The 26,755-nt window shown below is 45.7% G+C and overlaps 1 protein-coding gene across 1 annotated transcript; it reads right to left on the bottom strand.

Moving 5' to 3' along the window:
- Positions 1–298: 298 nt before the first annotated feature.
- Positions 299–17,741, bottom strand: LOC113406115 (protein NYNRIN-like). Its single transcript, XM_026648902.1, has 2 exons — positions 14,424–17,741; positions 299–430 (listed from the first exon to the last, which is right to left on the bottom strand). The coding sequence occupies exons 1-2, from the start codon at positions 17,739–17,741 to the stop codon at positions 299–301; spliced, it is 3,450 nt and encodes a 1,149-aa protein (XP_026504687.1).
- Between the last annotated feature and the right edge of the window lie 9,014 nt (positions 17,742–26,755).

The raw sequence follows: 26,755 nt of genomic DNA, 5'->3' as shown, positions 1-26,755 counted from the left end.
AATATTTAGTACATGGTGCTTCAGTAGTGTCTTTCCTTTGGGAATCTCAAAGTGCTTTACAGACATTAATTGAGGAAGTTTCATAACACCTCTGAGATATATAAGTATTTTACAAGTGGCAAACCTGAGGGCAGGTGAGTAAGAACAAACATTTGCAAGTTTGGATACCTAAAGTTAGGCACCTAAATCCATATTTACGCTGATCTCATACAATTTCATGGAAAATGTGGGTGTTGAACACTTCTGAAAATCAGGCCATTAGGGGCTAACTCTAGGACCTATAATTGAAAACGTTGACTTAGCCAGAGTTACATAATGCATCATTGGCAGAACTGGGAACAAAACCCAGAAGTTCAGACTTCCAGTGTCCTTCACTATGGACTGGACCATTCCTTTTTAAGACAATTACTTTACTCTCAATCTTGTCAATCTGTTTAAAAAAAAAAAAAGTTCTATTCAAAGGAAAGAGTTTTGAGACCCTAACCAAACTATTATTAAATAGTATAATAGTTTAATGTTTTTTTATTATAAGACTGAAAATATTATAATACAAAGTCCCAACTCCCTCCTTCTGAACAAAGATCCAAGATATTAAAACTCTTTTCTTTAAGATAATTTTATTTGGCATAGCATGTCAACAGATGGACCACATTTTAACATACAGCATGTGTAGCTGTTACATGGCGAGAAAAACACTTTCTATCAAGTACAATAGTATAAGGGAGTGAGGAAGGTGAGTATGAATTAATCACACTCCAGATAAGTGAGACCAGTACAGTCAGTCAGATGCTTCTCAAAATCATAGACATTTATCTTGAATAAATATTTGTGGGTGACAAATTGGTTCAATTGAGTTATATATCTAGAGCCCAGCACTATAATATCTAAACATAATGTATCATTTCTGCATGCCAAAGTTCATAGGGGACTCCACAGTGAATTCTGCCCTTTTGCCCTCCCCAGGTTCAAGGAAGCTCTTTCTTAAGTTTGTGTTTTTATTAATATAACACACAAGGAGCTTGTATGCACTGTGTGCTCAGTGTATTTGCTGTCTTTTTTCTCTCCCACGTGACTGGTGAAACACTGGTATCAATTGACACTAATGGTCACTGGAGTAGCAAGAGTGATTTAGTACATTATCAAGAGCAGTATAATAGCAGCAATGCTATAAAATGGGCTAATCTTATCTATTGATATTACACCTTGGCAGGGATAGCTCTGAAGTTGGCAGAGTTTATTGTTCCTGCTGGTCATCACTAACCCACATTGCAATGGAATAAGAAGAATGTAAGTCCAACAAAATTTGAATTTAAAAATATGAAAAGAAGCAAAACTCCTGCCTCCTAGAGTTCTTAACATAGAATCATAGAAGATTAGGTTGGAAGAGACCTCAGAAGGTCATCTAGTCCAACCCCTGCTCAATCATCCCAGCCAGGGCTTTGTCAAGCCGGGCCTTAAAAACCTCTAAGGATGGAGATTCCACCACCTCTCTAGATAACCCATTCCAGTGCTTCACCACCCTCCTAGTGAAATAGTTTTTCCTAATATCCAACCTAGACCTCCCCCACTGCAACTTGAGACCATTGCTCCTTGTTCTGTCATCTGTCACCACTGAGAACAGTCTAGCTCCATTCTCTTTGGAACCCCCCCTTCAGATAGTTGAAGGCTGCTATCAAATCCCCCCTTAATCTTCTTTTCTGCAAACTAAATAAGACCAGTTCCCTCAGCCTCCCCTCATAAGTCATGTGCCCTAGCCCCCTAATCATTTTCATTGCCCTCCGCTGGACTTTCTCCAATTTGTCCACATCCTTTCTGTAGTGGGGGTCCCAAAACTGGATTCAATACTCCAGATGTGGCCTCACCAGTGCCGAATAGAGGGGAATAATCACTTCCCTCAATCTGCTGGCAATGCTCCTATTAATGCAGCGCAATATGCCGTTAGCCTTCTTGGCAACAAGGGCACACTGTTGACTCATATCCAGCTTCTCATCCACTGTAATCCCCAGGTCCTTTTCTGCAGAACTGCCGCTTAGCCAGTCGGTCCCCAGCCTGCAGCAGTGCATGGGATTCTTCCATCCTAAGTGCAGGACTCTGCACTCATCCTTGTTGAACCTCATCAGATTTCTTTTGGCCCAATCCTCTAATTTGTCTAGGTCACTCTGGACCCTGTCCCTACCCTCCAGCATATCTACCTCTCCCGCCCATCTTAGTGTCATCCATGAATTTGCTGAGGGTGCAATCCATCCCATCATCCAGATCATTAATGAAGATGTTGAACAAAACCAGCCCCAGGACTGACCCCTGGGGCACTCCGCTTGATATCAGCTGCCAACTAGACATCGAGCCATTGATCACTACCCATTGAACCCGACGATCCAGCTTGGATTCAACAGTCCAAGTAAAATCTATTATTCTAATTAGCATATATGCTTGTTCCCCAATTTGCTTTAGCTTTTAAGAAGCAACTACTTAGTCAGCAGCCCTCACTTACAACCATGAAATGCTACAATACAGCATTGATAATGAAGCAGTCATGTTGTCTTTATAAGATTCTCTTCCACAGGAAGAAAGAGCTCAACCTTGTTTATGCTGAAAATTAGCAGATCAATATACTCTACCATTAAACCTACTCCAGTGTCCCTGAATCAGAGAGAGCAGTTAGCATTATTCAAGAATAGTGTAACATGATCCTCCAGACCAGCCTAATCATGTCTGAATGGTAGCTTCTTAGGACAGTCCTAATTTGCAGTGCAATGCTTTTGGTCAATGAAGGGCATGATTGCTTGGATTGTAACTGCTTGGCCTCATTTAGGTACTTGCCAATGCACATGAGCTTTAGAAACATGTTTCTTATTATGTTTAATATTATATTATGCAGCCCAGAGCCTTATGTGGACAATTAAACTGTTACTCGTCTTTCTGGTAAAAATCACTGCCTTTGAATGACCAGATTGTAGCTGAGATTTGCAGACCTAATTGCTCCCCTCTCCCGCGTGTAGCTGCCACCACAGCAGGTGTCTTACCTGCAGTATCACCATAGCACAGCCAGAGCCTGGGGTAGAAGGCCTGGGTCATGCCAGAGACCATTGTTGATGATATCCCCTGCCCAGAGTGTGGGGTTTCTGGAGACTTTAATGGCTCAGTTTTTCCCTGATTTGCTTACACTTGCTATTTAATCAATTGTATTTGGTTTAAATTCAATGTAATGATTAGTGGGTTAGGAAGTGACAGGTGAGGAGAGAGAACCCCGAGTGGGAACATCTTAGCCCCTGTCCTGAGTGACCCAGGGCAAGACTAGGCGTTAAGCCCCCGCGGGATCCTGGGCCCAGCCTTAATCAGAGTTACAAGGACTCTGCCATACAGGAGAGTGGAAGAGGAGGCGTCCTTGAGCTCAGGCAGGCATCCAGGTAAAGGGAGTTGGGGGCAAGTACTCAGATCCTTTCGCCATCCGATTGCACCAGATTAATACAGAAGTCAGGGAAGTTCCCCACAACAGCGGGACCATTCCCCTGCTTACACTCAGGACAGTGCCACAGTGAGTTATCACTCAACTGATATAGCGATAGGAGAAAATGTGTCTGTTTGTTGATGATATTTTATTTTCTTGTTAATCCTTTAGTATAATACAAATAAAACCACTGAATTACAATGCTGTCATAGTTTCAATTCATTATTTATCCATTAGTGCACGATTCATATTCTGATACCATCATCTGTTGCCTTGACCTTGGCACAAGAAGGAAGCTGCAATAACGTTCTGAAAGACCCACCACATTAGGCTAGTAACTACCCACACGACAGAGCAATATGTGACGCACTAAAGTATCTCACTGTAACATCAGCACTGCCATTAAACAACACAATGGGTCAAATTCAGGAGGTGACAGAAATGGTGTTAGTGAAACTGGGTCTGTGATGGAATATACAAACCCCCAGACTGGGCAACAAGGGGCTAAGGAACTACTCTGGGCCCAGCCAGCCCCACACCACCACACCTGTAGCAAATGTGCCAACTGGAGGAGGAGTTAAAACGCAGGGAACAGCTCATTTGGTGGCAGACCAGGGAAGAGAGCAGACCTGCAATTCCAGGAGAGAAGAGCTGAGGGAAGGCAGAATCTCGCCCTAAACAACTGCCCAAAGGCCCCTCCCTGAGGGAATGAAGGACCTGCTGCAGAGACAGCCTGAGAGGGAAGTTTTCCCCTCTCTCTCTCTCTCACATGAACTCCGGACTTGGTGAATCTCTTTTACTTTGTTTGGACTACCTGCAGGGGGGTGGGGGGGAAGGGGGAAGCCCTAGGACTGAGGCAGGAGGAGGCATTTGCTGCCTGAGAGAAAGAGAGCAACCTCACTACACACAGCTGCCAGAAGGTTTGGTGTGTGACGATCAACTCCAAACTGGTGCGCAGTACTCCGCTACCGAATACGAGGTGGCAAGAGCTGAAGTCCGCAAAGTTGGAGCACGAGCACCCCATGACAAACCTGCCAGTTTGCTAAGAAGATTATTGTGCGTCTTAACTTTAGTTGCTGTCTTCTTCAGGTGGGTATGGCAACTCGGTGTGCAGTCTAAGGTCACACCTAGATAGATCGGTTCTACTTCATGCTTCACCTTCTGACCATTCAGATAAACATTTAGTTCTAGGGTTGCGCTGGCGTGATGAAGATGGAACAAACTGTAGACTGTTTTTATGATGCTTGGCTGGAGGCGCCAAGTCTCACTTTATCATGTCCCAGTTTAAGGTGGCATCAAGCTCGTGAAACGTCCGGGCCTGGGTACCGCAACAGATGTTGTCTGCGTAAATGAACTTCCTTGATTCCGTTGATGGCAGGTCATTGATGTAAAGGTTGAACAGGGTTGGAGAAAGCACAGAGCCCTGGGGTAACCCACTGCTCTGTCATCTCCAAGCACTCGTCTTCTCCCCCATATGGACTCTGAACTGCCTATCGCGGAGGAACAGTTCAACAACACCTGTGACCCAAGGTAGCAGGACCCGTGATACCTTCATGAACAGGCCAGCATGCCATACTGTATCGTACGCCGCTGTTGGATCGATGAAAACAGCGCCTGTTTTCAAGTTTCTCTGGAAGCCATTTTCAACAAATGTGGTCAGCGCGAGTACTTGGTTGCATGTGCTACAGCCTCGGCGAAAGCCGGCTTGGGCAGGGCTCAAAATTCTCTCCACGTCGGGTAATATGCACTATAGGACCAAGCGCTCCAGTGCCTTGAAGCACACCGACAATAATGATATGGGACGATAGCTTGATGCTTGACTTGGGTCATTTCCAGGCTTTAGGAGGCCAATGACTTTTGTGGTGCACCATATCTTTGGTAGCCTACCTTCACTGATGACCCTGGTGAATAATTTCACAAGCCAAAGCCGAGCACGGGGAACCAAGGTTTTTCAGGAATTCTGGAGATATGTTGTCATAGCCCGCAGCTGTTCCACACTTGATGCTACCCAGTGTCTGTTCCAGCTCTGTTACAGTGAATGGTTCTGGGCAGCTTTTGATCTGGTGTACATGTTTAAACATATGCCATTCATTCCTCACTTGTCTTCGCACCTGTTTCTCCAAAGGTGCTCTGGCCACCTTAAGTAGGTGTCTGGCTATCTGGTTGAGTTTCACTGAGTCAGCCTTAAGCAGCCCTGACTCTCAGACTACTGATAGCCCTCCAGGGACCCTGGGTCAGAGCCCAATGGAGGGAAGGACCTGGGCTCCCCTATCAACAACCCCCCTCCCTGCAGGTCAAAGGCCTAATCCCTGAGCAATAGGCGGTGCTCCCCTACCAACCACCCTGAGCGAGGACCATCACCGAGTCCAATTCATCCCTGCATCAGAGCTGAACTCAGCATAGGGCTCAAGGTGGGGGCAAAGTGGCTATACACAAATTTTGTACTTTCCCCATCCTGGGCCGGCTTGGGGCCCCTTTGACCTCATTCGTAAGGTAGACCAGCCTGAATACTGCCTAAACTTGAGCCCAGTTGTTTGTGGCCCCAAAGGGTGGTTGCAGCAGCCAAGAATGGCTGAAACACAATACAGCTGCCCCCAGCACATCTCCATGTACCAGGGGCTCCTGTCTGGACTGACATGCCAGCTAGGAAAGACTCCTATAGCAAGAGAATTCCTGAGAGAGACCACTGATCTTCTTGCCTTATCCACTGATCTTATTGCCTCTTTTCACCGGGGATGTGGCACAGGACTGAATTGGAAGGAGAGGGCCACACAGTTAATATCAGTGGGTGCAATTCCACTTAACCCAATAGAATTTAATGGAGGAGACTTTAAGAAAGAACAGCTTTCTGTATACAGTAGAAATGAGTGACTACGTGCATGTAGTTCACCTTTATGCTGCCATAGAAATGCTCAAGCTGTAATATATCACATTGGCAAAGCCCCTCAAATGATTATACATAGTCTAAGAGTATAATTCATGTTTCAATTTCAATTCAAATTAGGGTGACCAGACAGCAAGTGTAAAAAATCAGGACAGGTGGTGGGGGGTAATAGGAGCCTATATAAGAAAAAGACTCCAAAATCAGGACTGTCCCTATAAAATCGGGACATCTGGTCACCCTAATTCAAATTTCCAACCAATGACTAAATTGGCAACACTGCATGTAACTAGTTGACCACTAGGGGGTGTTGGGGAAATTCAGGGGGGGGTGTAGGAAAATCCCTAGGCCACCTCCTTCACTACATTCAGATCCCTTCTAAAAACTCACTTCTGCCATTTCAGTGAGGGGCAAATAACCACTCAGGAAATTGAACCATTCAGATATGTACACGCTGTAGTGAATAGCTGTGTGATCATCTTATTGCCGGTATATTCTTCCCTCCCCCGTTCCTTGTCTGTTTATGACCCTCGTTGTTGTGTCATGTTACATTTAGATAGGACACTCATTCTTCAGGATAGGAGTCTTGTATTTACCTCTTTTTTAGGTACCTAGGTACAGCTCTAGGTGCTAAAACCATAACCCCAATGGGATCTCCCCAAAATTCAAACACCAGCCTTTCCCTACTATGGCTAACGCAATTCTCCAGTCAAATTATGTAGGACCAATTTTCCCTAGTCTCTATAGTGAGAGAGAAGGACAGGGAGCACTAATCCATTAATACCCATCATTATGCATCTTTGAACTATAGCAATTGCTATGCTGTGAGACTAAATGTTCTTTTTGGTTTCTTTAAGCCCTTGTCTCCTGGCCACTGACATAACCCAGCCGCCTCCAGTCCCCCAGCTACAGCACAGGCAGGAAGGGGTTAAGCCCTAAGGCTGCATTGTGCACCAGGACCCAGGGAACCTGACTGCAGGGGCTTCAGCAAACCAATCAGAGAGGTGGCTCAGCAGGGGAGGGTGCCTAGGAGACGGAGCTGCCCCGCACTCCCTGTGGGCAGGACCCAGGGCTGGGGTGGGGAAGTAGGTGAAGAGGGTGCTAAGCCCCTGCCTGGGGGGCTGCTGTGGAGCCTGCAGGGTTGGAGTGTGAACAGGCTGGAAATCGCTTCCTCACGCCACTCCAGAGCTTAGCTGAGGGGCGGAGGGACTTCCCCGTGCCAGTGCTGTGCGGGCTTTGGCATATACAGGGCTCAGCTCCTCCTGGCCAGCACCCTGGGGACGGAGGGTCTTGGGCTTTCCTGGGCCACCAGCCCAGCCAGAGGCAGTGGGGGAAGGAAGGAGCCTGCCGGCCAGGGTTTTGGTGAGCTAAGTGCTCTGACCAGAGGCTGGTTCTCCCCATAGCACTGGGATTGGGACACGTCCCACCGGGGGTATATGGAGGAGCAGCAGGGCTGGGGTGGCAGTGGGGCAAAGCAGGGAGAGAACAGCAAGAGGGGAAGCATGTATAGGGCCGATGGTGGGCAGCAGAGGCGACACATAACCGGCCGCCACCTGATGCCTGCCCACACTCACCAACCACCGCAGCTCGCAGCCAGTGTCAGCCGGAAACGGGACAGGGGCGGGGCCCTGCTGGCTGAGAACTGGCACGCAGCAAAGGCTGTGCTGACGGACCAGAAGGGGGAGCGGCCAGCCCTGCGAGCTGAATCTTTGCCCCGCCACCAGCCTTGCACACCCTCCCCCATCATCGGCCACTGGATCTCCACCCAATCACCGCTGGTGGGCGGGCGGCTGGAGAGCAGGGATCCAGCCAGCAGCAGGACCTGCCGGTACTGATGTGGAGGAGACAGAAAATATGGGACAATTTGCCTGTTTTCAAGAAAAAGTGAGGACAGCTTAAATATGGGACTGTCCCTTTAAAACGGGACGTCTGGTCACCCTAGTAAAAGTAGAGGAGCTTGGTTTGCCAGATGGATCAGCAAGGCCAATGCTGACAAACTATGTGAAAAGGCTGCAAAATACCAATCCTCTGGACTGCACTGACATGCAGAAAGCCTTATGAGCCAGTCATTGTCAAAGCCAATTTTAGAAGTACTTAACGAGGCTGTTAAAAAGGCGGGAGACACAACACAGTTTATTCAAACAAACATAGCTGTCGCATCACACTTTCTCTTCAAGCAAGAGACACCACACACTACAACCTGGAGGCCAATGTTAAGTGCATTGTCATTTGTTAATCCTGAAGTTGGACACTGGTTCCGACCAAGACCAGCAAATGCTTACTATCGTTCTGCAAGAAACTCAACTGACAGGTTAGAAGCATGCAGTGCAACAGTGAAAGATTCAGCAGTTGAAAAAATGAAGAACTCTCTCACCGCATTCAGAAAATGTGCATACATGACTGATGAATGAACCGATGCAACTGGGTGTCAAGTATTAAGTCACTGCATAACTTATCTTGATATCAGTGGTAGGCCAGTAGATTAATTTCTAGATGTTCATATGATGGATTCGGTCACAGAGATCACCTTGGGACTGTCACCTGATGTGCTAGAATTACCTCTGAGCCCGTTTTCCCTGCCAGCTTGGGACTTCCAGAACCCTGCCTTGTTGAGCCAGACACACTAGCCTGCTGCAACTCAGACCCAGGGTCCGGGCCACGCCCCCAAAGCTGCAGGCTTTAAGTAAAAACAGCTCTGTAGGTTACCTGACTCCAGCACCCAGACGCCCAGCTCCCAATGGGATCCAAACCCCAAATAAATCCCCATTTTACTCTGTATAAAGCTTATACAGGGTAAATGCATAAATTGTCCTCCCTCTATAACACTGACAGAGAGATCTGCACAGCTGTTTGCTCCCCCAGGTATTAATCACTTACTCTGGGTTCATTAATAAACAAAAGTGATTTTATTAAGTATAAAAAGTAGGATTTAAGTGGTTTCAAGTAATAACAGACAGAACAAAGTAAGTTACCAACCAAAATAAAGCAAAAACACACAAGTCTAAGCCTAATACATTAAGAAACTGATTATAGATAATAGCTCACGCTCAGAGATGTCCCAATAAGCCTCTTTCACAGACTAGACTCCTTCCTAGTCTGGGCCCAATTCTCTCCCCTGGAACAGTCCTTGTTAGTTCCAGCAGCCATCTCAGGTGGTAACTAGGGGTTTTCTCATGACTGACAGCCTCTTTGTCCTGCTCCACCCCCCTTTTATAACTTTGGCACAAGGTGGGAATCTTTTGTCTCTCTGGGTCCCCACCCCTCCTTCTAAATGGAAAAGTACCAGATTTAAGATGGATTCCAGGTGACATGATCACATGTCCTGTGAGACCCCAGCGTCCATTCTTCCTGGGCTGGCCCACATGTACACAGGAAGGTTTGCAAGTAAACAGAGCCATTTACAGTACATTGATTCTGAAACACCCTTAATGGCTTCCACTTAATATGTTTACATCAGTGATACAAGTTTATATCTTATTCTGCTAACTTCGGACATAGAAATAATACATGCAAACAAATAGGATGAACACACTCAGTAGATTATAAGCTTTGTAATGATACTTTACAAGAGACCTTTTGCATAAAGCATATTCCAGTTACATCATAGTCACATTCATACGCATATTTTCATAAAGCATATGGAGTGCAACGTCACAGTTCAGGTTACAGAAGACACATTGGCTGCATCTCTGACAACCCACGTCTTAGAAGAGCTAAATGCTTGTAAACTGCACTCCAAGGAGATGGCTACTTGTGCATCTGATGGAGCTGCAAACTTCTCTGGAAGACATAGTGGAATACAAGCTTTGCTCAGAGAAAAGTGTAACTCTAAACTCTCCTATACACACTGCAGACGCCATCTACTCTAACTAGCACTAATATGAGCTGCAGAATCTTCAAAAGGCATTTAAAAAGCTATAAATTTAATATTTTCATTATACTCTTTTTTCAGCAAGCATCCAAAAGGACTGAACGTCTTGGAAAATATAGAAGATACACTGGGACTGAAGTTCAAATTAGTCCAACCTGGGAAAACCCGCTGGCATTCTCATGAGCAATCCTTGGCTGTTGTCTTAAAATTACTAAAACCATTATTATTGGCTTTGGAAAGTATCTACCAAGATAGGCTGGATCTAAGTAGTGAGGCTGGTGGACTATTTTTGCTACTACGTTCAGAGAAGACTACTGTTGAAACCACTTGGGTCATTAAACAATGCCATCCAGGCATCTGCTACAACAGTAGTAGATCTCTGTCCAGCAATTGAAGCTACAATTGGATCAATCAGAAAGATATCCATTGAAAATGTACTGGAAGAAACAAAGACTTCAGTTCAGAAGTTGACTAATTAGGGCAGAGTTGTGCAAAATTACAACAAGAAACCAAGGTGAATGTAGATGTAGTGCTTCCTAGTAGGCTTGTGTAGCCAACTTTAATTTGTGTGATGATTTAAAAACATGAGTTAAATCTAATAAAATGGTCATGAAACATTATTCAGTTTTTACTATGGTGCCATACAGCACCCCTTCTCCCCAATGGTCTCACCCCTCATTGGTCCTCACACACATACCCCTTTGTTTTTGAACACACACACACACACCCCAATTTCAATTCCTGGGGAAAACACTGCCCTGGCAAACAGGGTGTGAAATATAGACTGTCGGAGTGACACAGTCAAAGGGACTAATTCTACCCAGCATGCAACTTTGGAACAGGCTGGATTGCTGACTTTGGAACAGGCATTCTGCCTGAACCACACAAACAGCATTCCAATAAGGAACAAGAACAATCAGAAATCCACAGCCTTTCCAGCCCTTCAGTTGCAGGCAGGTCCAATGGCCATCTTCACTTTTTCTAGTGGTTTGGCTGTAAAATTAAATTGACAACGGATGGGATGACTATTCAACTTCTAGTCAGTGCAGTGGTGATGAATCTACCCCTTTGTTTGAACTTGTCTCACAGATTTGCATTAAGTCCGGGACTTCAGATTCTACATCAGATGTTTCAATCTTAGGGGTTCTGATTGGATGTAATGACAATGCAGATATTTAAGAGTAGGTTAGATAAATGTCTATCAGGGATGGTCTAGACAGTATTTGGTCCTGCCATGCGGGCAGGGGACTGGACTCGATGACCTCTCGAGGTCCCTTCCAGTCCTAGAATCTATGAATCTATGAATCTATGAATCTATTTCCTTACTCTCTTGGGAAACAATGGCTCCCATGTGAACCAGAGGAACCCCTTAAAACTTACAGTGGGTCTATTGTCATGTCGGAGAAAAACTGAGTTCTCACTCTTTTGTTTGGGTACAGCAAGTCAGAAGCTTTATTCACTCTCATAATTGTGCAGAGGGAGAGAGCTAAGCAGGTCTCTCTCAGGTAACTAATTACAGCAAGCATTTATACCTTTCATTACAGAAATAATGAGGGACAGCTGCATTTTGTTTATACATAGGCCATCTTGATATCTTATTTCCTCACTTGTTTTGACTCTTGCCAACATACAATATTTTCTATACCTTATCTACACAAGGTCTTTTACACCTTATCTATACAAGGTCACAATAACTTCTCACACAGTCTTTCTTACCCGCCTCACACAGTCCTCGCTTCTACAAATTTCGCGTTATCAGGGTTACAGTTAGCCTGACTCTTGCTAACAAACTGTCATGCATTGCAGTTCTTTTCTGACAGTTCTTTTTTTGCTTCCACAACCCCCCCTTTTGTACTTCTAGTACAACAAACATTCTCAAACCTCTATTTGTATTAAGTCCGGGACTTCAGATTCTACATCAGATGTTTCAATCTTAGGGGTTCTGATTGGATGTAATGACAATGCAGTCATGCAATGTGTCATTAACATACACACAGCTATCATTAGCTTGAAAAAGTAAGTGTCCTGTCAGGGTAGTTTCTTGTCCCCTACCCTCCCAGCAAACGTAGTCATAAACAGTGACAACTTCTCCTGGCTTCAGTTTACGTATACACTGAAGCTGTGGGGGTTCTAATGGCCAAAATCTCCATAGACTACCTAACCCCATCCAAATGTCAGGTGTAATCCTAGGAGCACTGACTAAAAATCGATTGGGCATACCAGGTGGTCTAATTTCCCAGATGTCTCAGTGAATTACCCAATCCCACATGCATCCTCCCCATGGACCCAGCAGGATACGGTATGTGGGAGCCCACACCCCCTTTACCGGTCCATATGCTTGGAAGGAGCATTGAGAACGTCCGCACTTCCATCCAGAAAGTTTCCAAGTAAGTCTCCATGGCCACAGATCAGATGGTACTCCTGATGTGTCTGTAAGGGCAGTGGGCCAAGCCTGATGTTCTAGATCATTCCGAATGGCCATCAGCTGGTCATTCAGGAAATCCTGAATCTCTGAACATGCTAGATCCCACTGCAATGCCTTCCCAGCCTCAGTGATATTCAGTACCATCTTTGTCAGCAACTTCTGGGTCATAGAACTAAGGGCGGAAATAACATGTAACTCACCAACTCCAGCCTGTACCTGGGTTAGTTGTGCTCCAGAAACAAGGCCAATGGCCTTCTCTAGTTGGCCCAATTTTTCATCATGTTCTTGGTTCTTAAAAATATTCCAAACGGCTGCTGCACTATTGGCCCCATCCCACAGGGATCCGGTCAAGTCTCTCTTCTTTCTAGAAGAAATAACCCAAGCCCTCTGTTGTGCTAATCTAATGGCAGCCCCCTGTGAGCAGTTTGGGTATGTAGAGGTGATCTGGAAACTGGATAAGGGCAATGAAAATTTAACAGTCCCTAATGTAGTGTTAATCACAGTCCACCAATATCCTAATACATCTTTCTTTGGTGTAGTACTATACCACATCTGTTGGTCGACCACCTTTATGTATTTCTGGGAGGCATTAACATTAATGGTATAAGAGGGGGTGTATTGCAATAAGGTACAAGTCACATTATTAGTCACCGGAATAATTTCTATGCAGGTAAAATTTCCAGTGGCAGAACAAACTCTTTGGGTATTTGTTTGATTATTCACTAATTGGGTGACCAAATAACAATAAGGGCCTTTCTCATTTAACACAGTACAAGTTTCAGGAACAACCGTCATATCTACTTCACTATAGAACCCATCAATTGCAATTATTAATTCTTGGGGTTCGCTGGTAGTGATATCATGTATTTCTATCTTTACTGATCCATTTGTTTTCCATTTAATTGTTTGCTCATATACATTATCCTGAACTTTAAAGAATAATTTCTTTGAACAAAATTTTAGTAAATCACTAAGATGTGAAAGCCTTGGCCAATGGGTTTCATTGGAATATACAGTACGGTTTGTATCTGGATAAGTCACAGTGGTGGTGGCAGGGGTCAAGGGACTAGTGGTGGATGTAGTCTTTGTGGTGGCAAGGCGTTTTTGATATTTATCATCTGAAAGCCAATTAGGGAGGGCAGTGCATCCTAAAGGTACCTGTCCATAAGCACAAAGTCCTGCCCCTGGGAAAAATCCACCCCACCACTGGACCCCGCATTCCCAGGAACGATCCCCACAATTCCCTCCTTGCCAATAAACAATGCTCCGTCTCTTCCACCAGGGCCAGTTCTTAATGTCTTTTGTAGTCAGGAATCCCTGGACTTTGGTGGTTTCAGCAGAGCGAGTGTTTCTTCTTTTCTTCTTCAAAAGCAGTTGTGATTCACCATAGTGCAGGGGAGAGGTTACTAGCACTTCACCCTGTACTGGTGTGATTCCTGTAAAAGAATTCAAAGGCATTGTAGATCTGTCAGTGGACAAGGGAGAGGTTACTAGCACTTCACCTTGTCCTCCTTCCCTGCTGTCCAGAAGGCACAGCAGAGCTAGCAGGAGAAATAGGCTGATCAGCAGCTGGAGAATCATCTCCAGGTGGAGGGGTCTTTTTGCAGTGAGAAGCATGGGTCCAGGCAGTCAGTCCTTGGCACTTCACAGCGGTGTTGGTGGTTAACAGGACTTGGAAAGGGCCCTTCCAGCGTGGAGCCAGGGCAGTCTTTCGCTGATGGACCTTTATGTAGACCCAGTCTCCTGGTTCCAGTGAGTGGCAGGGCTGCACAGGATCCTTGGGTAGTGCTTCTTTCACCTGTGTATAAAAAGACTTAACACATTTCATTAGTGCCTGACAATACTTAAGCATTGTGTCATCCATTAAATGAATGTCCATCTGAGCTAGGGTCAGTGGGGGCGCAGTTGGTAGTCGCATTGGGCGCCCTGTCAAAATCTCATGAGCGCTGAGTCCAGTCTTTCGATTGGGAGTGGCCCTCATACTCATTAGTGCCAGAGGAAGGGCATCTGGCCACTTCAAGTTTGTTTCAGCACAAATCTTGGCCAGTTTATTTTTCAGAATTCCATTCTGGCGTTCCACTGCCCCGGCAGACTGCGGATGGTGAGGGCAGTGAAGGTTGTGTTGGATCTGCAAAGCTGCACATAACTCTTTTACAATCTGTCCAATAAAATGAGTTCCACGGTCACTGTTAATACTCACAGGGATGCCAAATCGTGGTACAAAATCTTTAAGCAGAAGTTTCACAACAGTCCTGGCATCTGCTTTCCTGCAGGGAAAAGCTTCAACCCAATTTGAAAATACATCCACTAAAACCAATACATATTCATAACCACAACATTTAGACAGTTGAATAAAATCAATCTGAACATTTACAAAAGGTCCCCAAGGGGGAGGGGGAGCTGCCTGCCTAACTTTAACAGCTTTACCAATGTTATGCTGCTGACAAATCACACATTGTTGACAGTAGTGATGTGCAATGACTGGGAACCCGAATGCACACCAATCTCGGTTAACTGCAGCAACCATCCCCCCTTTGCTCACGTGTGCCATTCCGTGGTATACACGAGCAAGATAGGGCATTAGCATCTTCGGTGCAACCAGGCGACCAGCTGGGGCACGCCAAAGATGGTCAGGGTGTAGAATACAGCCATCAGCACTCCAAAAACGTTTCTCAGCTGCAGGTGCTGCTTCCTGGATCTTGGCCAGATCCTCAAGGGAGGCTAGTGGAGGCTGTTCAATCAAAGCACAGGTATATTCAGCCTGAGGTGCAGAAAGGGCCGCTGCTTTGGCTGCAGAGTCTGCCAAAGCATTTCCACGGGTAACTTCATCATGAGGGGTCTGGTGAGCTATACATTTAACGACAGCTATAGCTTTGGGCAACAAAAGGGCATCCAAAAGAGCAGATACATACAGACTATTCTTAATAGGAGAACCAGTGGATGTAAGGAAACCTCTATATTTCCAGAGCAAACCATAATCATGTACCACTCCAAAAGCATAACGAGAGTCTGTATAAATTGTAACTGCTTGATTCTGAGCTAGAATGCAGGCTCGAGTTAAAGCCACAAGTTTGGCTACTTGAGAAGAAAACACAGAAGGAAGAAAAGCACTTTCAATAACAGCGTGTGCAGAGCACACAGCATAACCAGCAACCAATTTACCCTTAGAATCTCGCAGGCACGAACCATCCACAAAGTAAATAAGATCAGGATTTTGCAAAGGCACATCTAGCAAATCATCTCTCGGACGGGAGAGAACCGATGTCACAGACACACAGTCATGTGGTTCTCCGTCCTTTGGCCCAGGCAACAAGGAGGCAGGATTTAGAACGGGGCAACGAGCCAAAGTAATATGAGATGAAGACAACAAGACAAGCTCATATTTTGTGAGACAAGAAGTGGATAAATGCTGTGTCTTAGATTTTAACAAGAGTGCAGCCACAGCATGAGGAACAGCAACAATCAAAGGAGATCCTAAGACAATAGATTTGGATACTTGAACAGAAAGGGCCGCTGCAGCCACAGCACGCAGGCAAGGGGGAAATCCAGCTGCCACAGCGTCTAGGGCAGTACTGTAATAAGCAATGGGACGGTGTTTATCTCCGTGCTTTTGCGTTAATACAGCCAAAGCAAACCCATTACGCTCATGACAGAAAAGAGTAAATGGTTTAGCATAATCAGGAAGTCCCAGGGCTGGTGCACTGGACAGGCTTTGCTTAATAGCAACAAAAGCTCGTTCAGCCTCCGGAGACCAAGGAAGAGGCTCAGGAGTACCTGACTTAGTCAGATCCTGTAAGGGTTTAATCATTGTTGCATAGCCTAAAATCCACTGTCTACAGTACCCAGTCATGCCAAGAAAAGTACGCATTTGAGAAATAGTACCAGGCCTAGGCATATTTAGAATAGCTGAAATACGAGAATCTGAAAAATGACGAGTACCAGGGGAAATATCATGACCAAGGTAATGAACCCTGGGCTGACACGGCTGTAGTTTTTCCTGGGATGCCTTATGACCCTTAGCAGCTAAAGCAGTCAAAAGAATCAAAGTATCAACTTTACAAGATTCAAAAGAAAGGGATGCCAGCAAAAGATCATCCACATACTGCATAAGCACTGATTTACCTGGAAAAACCACATCATCCAGATCCTTCTTCAGGATCTGGGAAAACAAGGATGGGGACTCAGTATACTCTTGCGGTAACCGAGTCCAGGTGTACTGGCGTCCTTTATAGGTAAAGGCAAACAGATACTGACTATCAGGGTGAATGGGGATAGAAAAGAAAGCTGAACAAAGGTCCACAACAGTAAAGTGGGTGGCTGAAGGTGGAATACAAGAAAGAATTGTAGCTGGATTTGGAACCACAGGAAATGAAGGCAAAACAACAGCATTAATCGCGCGGAGATCTTGAACAAACCGATAGGTGTTCTTTCCTGGCTTCTTTACAGGAAAGATAGGAGTATTACAAGAACTGGTGGTGGCAACAATAATACCCTGCTGTAATAAAGACTCCATTACTGGGGCTATACCTTCCTCTGCCTCAGGACGCAGAGGGTATTGTGGAACCCTTGGCAAAGCTTTAGAAGGATCAACAAAAATCTTAACCGGTTCAGCAGTCCGGATCTGTCCCACTTCATCTGCATGCCGGGACCAGAGATGGGGGGGAACTTGTGATAACAAATGCACAAGGTCAGGGCTAAGAGTTGTTGGTAATTTAGCTGGCTCCTCTATGTGGAGTGTAGCCAACACTAGATTAGTATTCTCATCAGGAACTTGTAAGAATACGCCATCTGGTGTGCAATAGATAGTACAGCCTAATTTACACAAAAGATCCCTTCCCAGCAGATTCACAGGAGAGGAGGGGCTGAGCAAGAATGCATGCTTGTTAGCAAGGGGCCCTAGTGAAACCGCAAGGGGTTTTGTGACAGGATGCGAAACAGGTTGATTTGAAATGCCAACGGCATTTACAGCCAAAGTTGACAAAGGAACAGAGGGAAACTCCGAGGATCTTAGAGCAGATCTACTAGCTCCAGTATCCACAAGACAAGTAACAGATTGTCCTGCAATTTCACAATTTACATAGGGACCTTCTTGATTAATGGGAATTAAAGGATTCATGATGCAGTTACATTCCCTCAGGCTGTCCTAGTAAGAGGTAGTTTGTGGGGTAAAATTGGACGCTTCAGGATTTGGGAAAGGAAGTGGAGGGTTCTGAGATAATCGGGCTGGGCACGTATTTTTCCAGTGTCCCTCTTGGCCACAAATGTAGCATGCATTGTACCTGGACTGGGCAGGATACGAGGGACCTTTCCCTCTTCCTCGCCCACGACCTTGTTCTCGTCCTCCTTTCATTCCCCCACGGCCCTGGTTTTGATAAGTTTCTAACTGCAAGGTCAACAGTTTTGTTTTAGTATTCTCTTTCTTCTGCTCTATGCAAGCTGTACAATGATTGGCGACTGTCACCAGTTCAGAAAGGGGTTTAGTTTGCCAGCCAATACAGATAGTTCTTAACTGCTGCTGAATCTTTGGTAAGAGTCCCTGAACAAAAGCAGCCCCTACTGCTTCTCTAGCATTTTTAGCTGGCTGAGCAATTCCCGAATGTTGTTCAAAAACCTTAGTCAGTCTATCCAGATAATCAGCAGGGGACTCTCCTTTATTCTGTTTACAGTAGGTAATCTTTGTCCAATCTGTCTTCTTAGGGCAGACTTCCGTAATAGAATTTAAGAGACGGTCCCTAGCCTCTCTCAAATCACGGTCAATTCCAGGGTCGGCACCTGGCCAAGCTGCCTGTCTAGTAAGTCGTTGTCGAACTTCGGCTGGCATAATCATCCGTAATAGTTGATTAATGTCTGCCCAAGATGGATTATAACACTGAACCACCATCCGGAGCTCATCTCTAAATTTTTCTGGCTCCTCCCTGACATTAGGAAATTCCTTCACCAAGTTTCTCAGATCTCCTGGCGACCACGGGGCATGCACTGTAACCAACTGTCCTGCAGTCCCGGGCAGTTTTCTTAAAGGAGCCTGGACTGCCTGTGCTATGCTTATAGTAAAATAACAGGTACCCTCCTCAGAAGGATCAAACTCGGGAGAACTACTGGGAAGATCAGAATCACCCCTTTGTGGTGAAGAGGAGGCTTCTCTCTCAGGAGAAGAAAGAACAATGTGTGCAGCTGATACATGCGGTGGTGAAGTTGGCACTGCCGGGTGAGATTCGTCAGCACGCACAACCGGCAGGGGGGGAGGAGGAGGCACAGGCTGCTGCTGCTGAATGTTACTGAAGAAATCTACAATGTCCTCAGCAGTTTCCTCCTCACTCTCAGGTCTAACTAACTGGGGATAAAGAGGAGCAGAAGGAATTGCTCGAGCGGGAAGACTGCCGGATGCCTTACATTTAAGTTGTAAATTGTATACTTGGATTTTTAATTTTTCCTGGGAGTCCCTTAGACTCCGCACCCGAGACTCGTGGATTCTCTTTGTTGCTTCCTCCCACCAACAGACAAATTGCTCCCACTGCGTATCAGAGGCTTTTGGCGAAGCCAGGGTTTCTTTGAGATATTTAAGTTTATCTAAATCGAAGGTACCTTCTAGTGGGCATTGTTTAGATGGATTTGCACGCGTGTAAAGATTCCAACTATCTAAATACCTGCAGGTTGTTGGACCATAATGTACGTACATGAAATAAGCTGGGGTACCCTTAGGGGGTGAAAGGGAATGCTTAGACTGTCCCCCACCCATTTTCCAATCACACACACAGGGAGGAGGATGCCCTGTCTGCGCTAGCGGCTTATAAACTAAGGATCTCTCCCTACAGGGTACTCACACAGGAGAGACTAACGAGGATAGCCATGACCTCCTACACCTCCCTTCAGCAAAGAGCGTCGGCTAATCTCAGAGAGAAGGCGCCGCTTACTCTGTTGCATCCAGTGAGATGGTCAGACTGTCAGTGGCTCACACGGAGAGAAAAAGGGGAGGGAAGATGGGTTCACACACTCCTAGACCCAGGTAGCCTCCTCGCCGGACGATGCCAGACCGAGTTAGCGTACCGTGGGTCGGATCTCCTAAAAGATCCTCTAGTTACCGGGCTTGCGTTAGAGTAGTTCTGGTCACGAGCCAAAAGACTTTGCAGAGTACTCTGGGTGTCTTCTGGTAACACTCAATTCACACTGGTGTACACACACACACACACACCACACCAAGGCCTTACTCCAGGTACTATTCCCAAGTACCTCAGGTACTATTCCCAAGTACCTCGATGCATCACTCGAGGCAGTAAAAACCCCTCCTGCTGAGGCAGTAACAACCCCTCAACACAGGTGCAAACCTATGCACCTCGCATATGCATACAGGGGGCGGCAAACAATTCCCCTACGCCGCTCAGCATCTGACCTTGCTGCACAGTCAATAAGTTTGGATGGCGTGAGCCCAACAGGGACAGACGGCCCCACGGACAGTCCTCCTCCGACACCCCAATAGAGATTTCAAAAGGTCTCCTACCTCTATTGTGGCGCCATGGGGTTCGAAGGGGAACGATCCGTAGCAGCTGCCGGTGCCTCTGCGGGCGTTGCCATCCCGGACGAGCCCCCAAATTGTCGGAGAAAAACTGAGTTCTCACTCTTTTGTTTGGGTATAGCAAGTCAGAAGCTTTATTCACTCTCACAATTGTGCAGAGGGAGAGAGCTAAGCAGGTCTCTCTCGGGTAACTAATTACAGCAAGCATTTATACCTTTCATTACAGAAATAATGAGGGACAGCTGCATTTTGTTTATACATAGGCCATCTTGATATCTTATTTCCTCACTTGTTTTGACTCTTGCCAACATACAATATTTTCTATACCTTATCTACACAAGGTCTTTTACACCTTATCTATACAAGGTCACAATAACTTCTCACACAGTCTTTCTTACCCGCCTCACACAATCCTCGCTTCTACAAATTTCGCGTTATCAGGGTTACAGTTAGCCTGACTCTTGCTAACAAACTGTCATGCATTGCAGTTCTTTTCTGACAGTTCTTTTTTTGCTTCCACAGTCATCATGCAAGTCCATAATTTTTAATGAATCTGTAAACTCGGGGGTGGTACCGTTGGACTGGAGAATAGCTAATGTGGTTCCTGTTTTCAAGAAGGGGAAAAAAAGTGACCCGGGTAACTACAGGCCTATTAGTTTAACATCTGTAATATGCAAGGTCTTGGAAAAAATTTTGAAGGAGAAAGTAGTTAAGGACCTTGAGGTCAATGGCAATTGGGACAAATTACAACATGGTTTTACAAAAGGCAGATCGTGCCAAACCAACCTGATCTCCTTCTTTGAGAAAGTAACAGATTTTTTAGATAAAGGAAATGTGGTGGATCTAATATACCTCGATTTCAGTAAAGCGTTTGATACGGTACCGCATGAGGAATTATTGGTTAAATTGGAAAAGATGGGGATCGATATGAAAATCCAGAGGTGGATAAAGAACTGGTTAAAGGGGAGACTGCAGCGGGTCATACTGAAAGGTGAACTGTCAGGTTGGAGGGAGGTTACCAGTGGAGTTCCTCAAGGTTCGGTTTTGCGTCCAATTTTATTTAATCTATTTATTACTGACCTCGGAACCAAATGTAGAAGTGGGCTGATAAAGTTTGCGGATGACACAAAGTTGGGCGGTATTGCCAATTCGGAGAAGGATCGGGATATCCTGCAGGAAGACTTGGATGACCTTGTAAACTGGGGTAATAGTAATAGGATGAAATTTAATAGTGAGAAGTGTAAGGTGATGCATTTAGGGATGACTAAAAGAATTTTAGTTATAAGCTGGGGACGCATCGGTTGGAAGTAACGGAGGAGGAGAAGGACCTCGGAGTCCTGGTTGATCGCAGGATGACTATGAGTCGGCAATGTGACGTGGCCGTGAAAAAAGCTAATGCGGTCTTGGGATGCATTAGGCGAGGTATTTGTAGTAGGGATAAGGAGGTGCTGCTTCCGTTATACAAGGCACTGGTGAGACCTCATTTGGAGTACTGTGTGCAGTTCTGGTCTCCCATGTTTAAAAAGGATGAACTCAAACTGGAGTACAGAGAAGGGCCACTAGGATGATCCGAGGAATGGAAAACCTGTCGTATGAAAGGAGACTTGAGGAGCTCGGTTTGTTTACCCTAACCAAAAGGAGGCTGAGGGGGGATATGATTGCTCTCTTTAAATATATCAGAGGGATAAATACCAGGGAGGGAGAGGAATTATTTCAGCTTAGTACTAATGTGGACACGAGAACAAATGGATATAAACTGGCCGTCGGGAAGTTTAGGCTTGAAATTAGACGACGGTTTCTAACCGTCAGAGGGGTGAAGTTCTGGGAACAGCCTTCCGAGGGAAACGGTGGGGGCGAAAGACCTCTCTGGCTTTAAGATTAAGCTTGATAAGTTTATGGAGGGGATGGTTTGATGGGATAACGTGATTTTAGTCAATATGTCAATAACATGCCATCACTGGTAATTAGTATCAATGGTCAATGTGGGTCTGGCTGGAGAACCTTGCCCGCATGCTCGGGGTTCTGCTGATCACCATATTTGGGGTCGAGAAGGAATTTTCCTCCAGGGTAGATTGGCAAAGGCCCTGGAGGTTTTTCGCCTTCCTCCGCAGCATGGGGCAGGGGTCGCTTGCTGGAGGATTCTCTGCGACTTGAAGTCTTTAAATCATGATTTGGGGACTTCAACAGCTGAGTCAAGGGAGAGAATTATTCCAGGAGTGGGTGGGTCAGCTTTTGTGGCCTGCATCATGCGGGAGGTCAGACTAGATGATCATAATGGTCCCTTCTGACCTTAAAGTCTATGAGTCTATAAGTGTCATGTGTTATAACTGACTTACCACAATTATCTTCAATGTATGTTTTGCAATCTTCTCCCATTGGCCACATTGTTTATTCATTAGCTTCCGCTCCCAGTTTTTGTTTACCAGATTTCTTAAAATGTGTGCTGCACTGTAGTAATAGCACAGTATCCCTGCCCTTCCCGCCACTGAACTATTGCAGCATCTCTTGCCTCTTTTGCAGGGTCGGCTCTAACTTTTTTGCCACCCCAAGCAGCAAAAAAAAGCGCCGCCCCGCCGTAACACCCCCCCCAGCGCTGCCCCGCCCCGCCGAAACACCCCCCCACCGAGTGCTGCACCACCGGAACCCCCCTCCGCCGAGCACCGTGCCGCTGAACCCCCCCGTGCGGAGCGCCACCGAACACCTCCCATCGAGCGCTGCGCTGCCGAACACCCCCGCCCCCCGTGGAGCGCTGCGCCGCCGAACATTCCCGAGCGCCGCGCTGCCAAACACCTCCCGCCGAGCGCTGCGCCACCGGGAACCCCCACCCCGCCGAGCGCTGTGCCGCCGGAACCCCCCCTCTCCCCGCCGAGCGCCGCGCCGTGCTGCCCCCCACCACCCCAAGATTGGCCGCCCCTTACCAGGTGCTGCCCCAAGCACATGCTTGGTTGGCTGGTGCCTGGAGCCGGCCCTGCTCTTTAGACAATGCTGGAAAGAAGCAATGAAAAAGCAACATTAACTCACTGGTCAAACTAACATTTATAATTAAAATTAAACCCAGCTTCAGATCATATATATTCAGTGTATCAGTTGATGCAATTATTTTAATGCAATCTCCAATGTATATTAAGTAATTCTTATATGGTAGCTGTAATATTTGATTTGTAATGAATTATATCTATCAGGAATTGGAATTCCTGGCAAGAAATCTTTAAGCTGATGTTCAGTTGTTGTTTATTCCATGTTTCTTTAGTACCAGACTTCCATCCTCTAAATACTTATTTTTTTGTGTGCTTATCTGTTAAAATAAACAAATAAACAAAAAGAAGCAAAGCAGTTTGGTTTCAATATGTCAAAACTAACATGATAGCCATTTAAACTACAGTAGAAGTTAGAGATGGGCCTGAACTGCAACATGGGATCCAAAGTCTCTTGTCAAGTTCACATCCAGTTCCAAACTTCATAGCTTGAGCCTCTCTCTCTAAGCCACTGGACCAAAAACCCTTCTAAATCCCCTGAACTTTGTGGAAATTTATATTCACAGCTGAATACTAGTCTGGGCCTATATAGTAGTTAATAAGGACACACACTAGACACATTCTGGCTCAACACAAAAAACATAGAAAGCGTGATACCAGGTCAGACCAGTTAATCATGTGTGGCCTCTAGCCATGTCAATATTTGCTGCCCTAGGACAGTGGTTTTCAAACTGCGGGTCACGACCCAGTTCTGGGTCACAGAATGTAAGGCACTGAGTTGCGGCGGCTCTGATCAGCACCACCGACCAGGCCATTAAAAGTCCCATCAGCAGAGCTGCCCAGCTAAGGCAAGCTAGTCCCTACCTGTTCTGACACCGTGCTGTGCCCCAGAAGCGGCCAGCAGCAAGTCTGGCTCCTGGGGGGGGGGTCCACAGGGCTCTGCACGCTGCCCCGCCCCACGTACCAGCTCCACACTCCCATTGGCGAGCTGGGGGGGCGGTGCCTGTGGGCAAGAGCCACATGAAGCCACTTGCGCGCCTCCAACTAGGAGCCGGACCTGCTGCTGTCTGCTTCCGGGGAGCAGCACGGTCCGCGGTGCCTGCCTTAGCACCCCCATTGTACTGCTGACTGGGAACCGCCCAAGGTATGCCCGCACCCCCAACCCCATGCCCCACCCAAACCTGGAGCCCCTTCCTGTACCCCAAACCTCTCATCCCCAGCCCCACCCCAGAGCCTGCATCCCCAGCCCTGACCCCCTCCCGCACCCCAACCCCCTGCCCCAGCCCAGAGACCCTCCCACACCCTGAACCCCTCATTCCTGGCCCCATCCCACAGCCCTCACCCCTGCACCCCAACCCTCTGCCGCAGCCCTGAGCCCCTCCAATACCCCAAACCCTTCATCCCCAGCTCTGTTGGTTGCAGGCATCAACAAATTTCTTCAACAGGGTCACCAGAAAAAAAGTTTGAAAACCACTGCTCTAGGAGAAGTAGAAACTTTCCCCCAATGCACTGAGCCAATTGTGAGGGGGGGAATGAGTGAAAATACCCTGTCTTCTAAACATTCAGTTCCCATGACTTTTTAACTTTAGATCATGTATCAATCCTTTGTGATATCACCAACAGTCAAATAGGTTGATTGCTAGGAGCATGTGAAAAAAAAAATTCGTCTATTCCACAGGGTGCGAGTGGAGTGTGGCATTTAAAAGACCTTACTGTGTTGAAAGCATCAGCTTTCCAAATGCTGGGCAAATGAAATCCTTTTCATAATATTTGGTCTCACTTTTCTGAATTATATAAACAAATGTAAACTCTTATACATTCTAGCACTGACATAATCTCACCTGTTCTTCTTTGTTTTGCTATGTGTCCTGCTCAGTACATGTACTTAGATACTTGATTTGAAACTAAATTAAAAATTTGAACAAATAAACGCTAAACCAAAAAATAAATAAATAAATAAAAAACCCATGGAGACTCCAGTTCAGAAAAAAAAACATTAGATGTTAGGCTCAGCAAGGGTATGTTACACAAGACCTTGGAAAAGTCTTCAGGAAACAAGATCCTCTTCTGTTTATAAAAGGATCTTAAATTATCCAGATTCATATAAAACAGTAGCATCAAGCACCCAAACTGCAGGCCAGATCTTATCTGCTTGATGTTTGTATGTAGCCTGGATGCAATAGTGAAGATTATGTTGTGAACTTCACATAGAGTAGGAACTAAATCCTTTAAAAAAACAAACACTGAGTCTCATCAAGCTCAAAAGTTCACAACTCTTAGGGGAAGTTAATCACAGAGTTTTTGAGAGTAAGAAGAGGTGGTAAAAAATGTACTGTGTTTAAAAACAAGACTTGTAAAAGCCAGTCTCTTGAAATTTTCAGAAAGAGACAAATGCTGTTTTACAGTCTTCTACTTGAACAACTGTAACACACAAATATATGAAATCTGGCATGCTACTTTATTCACTGAGAGAGCACTGTGATCTGCTGTTAAGAAATTTGATGCAATGAAAAAAGATGTTTTGAACCTTTTTCATTGGAATTTATTTTATTTTTGGCACAGAAGCTGACATATTTTTTTTTCAAAGTCACAGGCTCACAGACACTACATTGATACATTATCATACTGCCTGCAATGGACCTGGGGTATGATACACTGTCCGTGTTTGGATAGGGGTTTACATAGGAATCCACGATCAGATGCACTGTCTGTAGCCTAGGGGCAGAGGAGGGCTGTAGCCAGTTATGGGTCAGGGAGGAGTGAGTGGGTAATAGGTGGGGCTCAGAGTATGAATGGACCTGAGGGCCGCATAGGGAGGTAGTGAGTATAAAAGGACAGACATTTCTGAAGGACAGTTGAATCCAGTTATGGGACAGGAGGGGATGAGCAGATAATAGGGACTCAGGGAGGGATCAGGGTAGCCCAGGAAGATAGTGAATATGGGCTAAGCCTGCAACATTCCCCCAAAGAACTGCTCCTCCCTCTTAATGCCCACCTAATATTGGCCCATCATTGCACCATTGCATCAGGGCAGAGGGAAAGCAACAGAATTCATATGCCGTTCATGCATTCTGCAGTACATTACTGCTCATCTCATTTCCTGTTTATTCCCTTGTCTGGTGCCTTTCTCTGGCACATACAACAGCAGTCTGATAAGGAGCTTTGTGACTGTGGTTACTCACCGTGGGAACACAGGATGTAAACAATTTAGGAACTTTTGAGTATTTTTTTAACTTTAGTGTTAATTTAACTGATTATGGAACACAACATGTGAGCATCATATCCACAAAAAAATACGCATACTGTAACTGAAAATTACACAGTCATTTGCCATGCTTACAACATTAACAGCTGAGTAATGAGACAGCCAAGGGAGGCCTTTAGGACCTGACACAAAGCCCACTGAAGGGAATCGAGTGGCTCCAGTTGACTTCAGTGGGCTTGGATGAAGGCCCATGGTGAATTCACATTAGAATTGGCAGATATAAAAATTTTATTAAAGTTAATGTTTAAAATTAAATATACACAAGTTAAGAGGGAAGGTACTATACATCTGGGGTCCGGCTTGAGTTATGAGGGATTACAGGTATTGGTTATGAGGATCATGAGATACATACATATCACATAACCAGCATAGACCCAGAT

The sequence above is a fragment of the Terrapene carolina genome, unplaced genomic scaffold, assembly GCF_002925995.2.
Source record: "Terrapene carolina triunguis isolate 2854851 unplaced genomic scaffold, T_m_triunguis-2.0 Scaffold68, whole genome shotgun sequence".
Lineage (NCBI taxonomy): Eukaryota > Metazoa > Chordata > Testudines > Emydidae > Terrapene > Terrapene triunguis.
The sequence above is the reverse complement of the archived record's forward strand: the minus strand, read 5'-3'. Positions and strand labels throughout refer to the sequence as shown.

Bases quoted from the DNA above. Each gene is read 5' to 3' on its own strand.
- LOC113406115 (XM_026648902.1), bottom strand. From the start codon at position 17,741: ATGAATCCTTTAATTCCCATTAATCAAGAAGGTCCCTATGTAAATTGT. The intron at 431-14,423 runs GTGAAAGAAGCA...TTTTTTAAACAG, and splicing joins TTAAGTCTTTTTATACACAG to ATTGACAAGATTGAGAGTAA.